At 38.6% G+C, this 4,267-nt stretch overlaps 1 protein-coding gene across 8 annotated transcripts in view; it reads right to left on the bottom strand.

Moving 5' to 3' along the window:
* Positions 1–3,807, bottom strand: part of LOC122061177 (beta-ureidopropionase-like) — a 31,488-nt gene extending 27,681 nt beyond the window's left edge. For 2 of the 8 annotated variants that reach the window (XM_042624384.1, XM_042624385.1), the window contains exons 1-2: positions 3,464–3,806; positions 1,397–1,498 (exon numbers count right to left, since the gene is read on the bottom strand). Coding sequence is in view for 2 of the 8 variants with exons in the window: in XM_042624388.1 (XP_042480322.1) it covers positions 1,397–1,498; positions 3,464–3,523 (162 nt within the window). In the remaining 6 variants the exon portion in view is untranslated. Of the gene's footprint in view, positions 1–1,396; positions 1,499–3,463 lie in introns of all 8 variants that reach the window. The other 6 variants (XM_042624382.1, XM_042624387.1, XM_042624386.1 and 3 more) reach the window with 4 other exon arrangements.
* Positions 3,808–4,267: the final 460 nt, after the last annotated feature.

The raw sequence follows: 4,267 nt of genomic DNA, 5'->3' as shown, positions 1-4,267 counted from the left end.
TTTTTTTTTTGGTTGCTATCGCTGCTGCTTCTCTTCTTCTTCTCCTCATTTTTTGTTTTCAATTGCTGCTGACGGAAAAAGGAAAGAGGAGGTGGTGGGGGTTCTCCAGTTTGGGAATCAAAGGGAGGGGAAAAGGAGGGATTAGGACTGGGTTTCAGCAGGCTTTTTTTGGGAATTTTTTTTTTCAGGTGTTGTCAGTCACCGTAGAACCTAGACAGAGAATGGGAAGGGAAGGGAAGAAGCAGATGGAAGGAAGAAGGGGACTGGGGAACTTCGGCTCTGATACCAATTGATGGAGGACCGGAAGGAATAGGGAAGAATTCCCTGAGATGGGTAGTCACAGGGAAGAGGGAGAAGTCACACTAAGAAAGGGGGGGAGAAGAATCACACACACAACGCTCAAGCTCTCAACACTCAAAACTCAATTCATCATTCTATTCTTTGTTCTCTAATTGAGCATTACATGCATTTAAATAGTAAGAGAAAACCAACATTAAAAGGAAACCTACTCTAAATTGAAAACTAAATCCTAGTAGCTATCTCTTACCTAAGTTACCAAAATAAAATATTGTAGGAGAATAAAATAAAATCCTAAAAGATCCTACTGGTCAAAGACTCAATATGGGTCCGGTTCATCGCTCGCTGGATACCCAGATGGGTATGGACCACTCCATGGGTGCATATCTACATCACACTTCCACTATAACCACAAAAGGGATCAGAAGAATAAAGAAAAAGGTATGCCAACCTGGATTAAAAGGGCAACACACACACACACAAAAAAGAGTAAAAATAAATAAGAAAATGTAAAAAAATAGCAGTGTGACACAAAGCACTCCAAGCTATTCCCCCCCCCCCCCTTCTGCCACATCAACTTCCCAATTTTGGAGCCACCCTTCTTCGTTCATGGATATTGTTTAATTTTCACATTCCTGCCCCATAAAGCATTGCTGCTCTTATGCTCTTATATCCATCTTATACCATTTACCTGCAGAGAAAAATGTTGATACCATAATACGATAACAAATTTATGAACTTCAAGAAGTCAAGCTAAGGAACATATGGCATAATTGTACTGACTGAAATTTTTACACAGTATGCTTTTATGCATTTACAGCCATAGGAAATGAATCTGCATCTTGAAGTAAAGAAACTGAAATTATGCCATCTTCAGCACATGTGTTATTTGCAAAGTCATAACATGTTAAACTGACTACCAAGCATTTACATACAGGTTTTGTCAGTCCATCATTAAAGTATAAGCATAGAAAATGTTTTCTTTAGCTATTTGTGAGGCATGAGTAGATGCATCATATAGAAAGGACAACTTTTTACCACATTCAAGGGGATAGTCTAATCATTGACAAGCACATATATACATGAATGCTGTTCTTACATTTTTTTCATATCTTGAATTCATCTCCAACAACTTCCCACTTTGCAAAGACGACAGTAAATTGAAGCGAATGTGACACTTTGGGCAGTCCTCTTGCAAAACCTACACAAACCCATTTTTTATATTAGAAAATTTTCACAATGTATTGCCAATAAGAACCTTAACAACACAAGGGATTCAACATGTGCACATCTAGTTTGAACATGATCGGCACGTAATTGTAGTAGGTAGTAGCTACAGCAGCAATCGTGGCAGACCAGCGGGACATAGCAATCTACTAGAAGTAGTAACAAAAGCAGGCGCTGCTAATGATGATGATGAACTTCTAAAAACCAAAATGTGTTTCTTCAGAAATGATCCTTATCTGGACAAAAAGGTCCAGACAGATAGCAGGGAAAAAGGAGAAAATTTGTCTGTTTCAAGTCTCCAGAATGTGAGTGAAACCCACAACCTATGACCATAAGTGGGTCATTAACTACTATATTGAATTGGGATTGGTGTTAGGAGTGGCAGACAACAGGACTAGACTAAGCAGGTATTGCATGCGGCTATCCCCAGGAAAATTGGTTTTGTTATTAAGCTGCTCATCGAGGTATGGTGAGAAAAAATTGAATCCTACTCAACTATCAACATACTTTTTCCAAAAGGAGCTGCAATTTAATGGACAAAATGTTGACAAAAATAAGGTGCTACTTTCTCTTTCAGGGAAGGAAAAAAAAGTTTCTTACAAGAGGTATCGAACTATATAACATGCTAAGTAGCATAATAAAATGTTTTCTTATCCAAAAAGATATACTTATTGCAAGACTTTCTGCTTCACAAGGGTAATCCCTTTTTCCAAAGTAATATCCACTATGCTTTTTAGTTTCTTTTGTCTCAAAATCAAGATTTCAAGTGGTGAGTTGATGCCAGGGCGTTTGGGCCTCTTGAAGGGAAGCATGCACTAGTTGCTCCCTACGCGCTAGTTAGCACATTAATGTAGAACTATCAAGGTCTCTGATCTCAATGAACACTGATGCTTTACCGATGAAGCAAGGTTGCACACTTCTTTATTCTGATAACATTTATGGTTACCCATGAATGAATTTTTTGAGAGTTTATCTGACCGATCAAGAAATCATCTTAAGATAAAAATTCAATATCAACTGATACAGTGGGAAGATTTACAAAATGTAACAATAGTAACTGGAAAAAAAATAGGCAATTACATAAAATGATCCACACTTTCAAACCGCTCTCTCACGTGAGCTGCCATGTGTGGGTCCTATAAAAATTCATCATCATACACAAATTGAGGAAAAGAAATAAGTGATGGACTATATATATATATATATATATATATATGAGATGGAGAATAAATACTCCTATATCTGGTTTTTGACTTTTTGTGTCATTTGAAGCATGTCTAGCACCTCGAATTACTATGAATAATTGAGTCCACAAACCTTTTCAATTGTAAGAATAGTTACACCAGTGTTTACAAGAATACTGGTCAAGGAGCCAGTCCCAGGTCCTATTTCTAGGAACAAATCTCCACTTCTAACATTGGCGGTGTTCACAAGTTGTTTGTTAATGGAAGAATTCAACATGTAATGCTGCAGTTAAGCATCATAATTTCCATCGGAGGAACGGGAGGATGATTGACATTCTATAAAGCCAAATCAATTAAAACCTAGTCTAGTATTGGATTAGAACACAATTAGCTCAAATGATACTTCATTAACATTTCTCTTTTCGGTATTCTGTTGGTAACTCAGTATTTTAATCACAAAAATTCGTAGAATCCCAACAACACAAACCCATTATATGTTTGCTGAAAACCCCCACTGAACACTTGCCAATTGCCATAGCCCAAACACCCAATTAATTTTATATAACTCTCGCCAGGGGGAAGGGTTCAAAGCTCTCAATGGTCATGAACATTGCAATTATAAAAACAAAGCAGCAAAACAGTATTTAACGAACAAAATTGGGTTAGGGTTTCAAACTCCAAGCACCCAGAAAGTATAATATAGTATAGAATGGAAAAACGTTTAGCCCAAACAGTTAAGGACCAGAAACTGATACCTTGCCAGGAGACTTTCTGGGAGTTCGGCCTCTTGATCTTAAGTACCTTGATAGTTGCATGATGGTATTATTGGCTTCTGCTGCTTCAACCTATCAGCCATGACATAAGAATAATAGCATACCCTTCTGAATCTGAAGCTGCTTCACCGCTTTTGGGCGTCGATGATCAAAGCCCGGGAATTGGCGTAAAGGATTGCACAAGCATAACGCATTCTATCTATATCCCTCGAGAAAGGAAACAAATGGTCACAACTCCCAAGCATTGCCGTTGCTATTAATTTGAGGCAGTACCCGCCCGTGTTCGGTAACTTCGGATTAGGCAATCCCCCTTCACTGGATAAAAATCCTCTGCAATTCTCATCTTGTGCAATTGTGTGCAATACCCCCTGCAGAGGTTGACACGTGTACAATGCCAAATAAATGGTCTAGATTCGTCCTCCATTGATACAACCCTAAACTAATGATTCATCAACTTAAACCAAACCGTATCAGAGAAAACTGATTAGGTTCAGATCAATTTGAAATAAAATGTATGAGAGTTTCCTCTCTCTCTCTCTCGATCGATTCTCCTTCTCCGTCTGAAATCGTTCTGCCCTAACCCTCTCTTTCACTCCCAGCTCCTTGCTCTCTCAACTCCCTCTCTCTTTGTTACGAATCTCTCCCTCTCTGCCCTAACTCTCTCTTTCACCTAACGGCGAGCTACTGCACTAACGTTTCTTGTTCACTCTCTGCGAGCTGCTGAGTCTCCTCCTCACTCGATGCTCTCTGCAAAAGTATGAAGAACAACCCCTTCATTTTTATTTT

The sequence above is a fragment of the Macadamia integrifolia genome, chromosome 14 (genome assembly GCF_013358625.1).
Source record: "Macadamia integrifolia cultivar HAES 741 chromosome 14, SCU_Mint_v3, whole genome shotgun sequence".
Classification (NCBI taxonomy): domain Eukaryota; kingdom Viridiplantae; phylum Streptophyta; class Magnoliopsida; order Proteales; family Proteaceae; genus Macadamia; species Macadamia integrifolia.
Note: the sequence above shows the minus strand (reverse complement) of the source record. Positions and strands in the feature narration are given on the sequence as shown.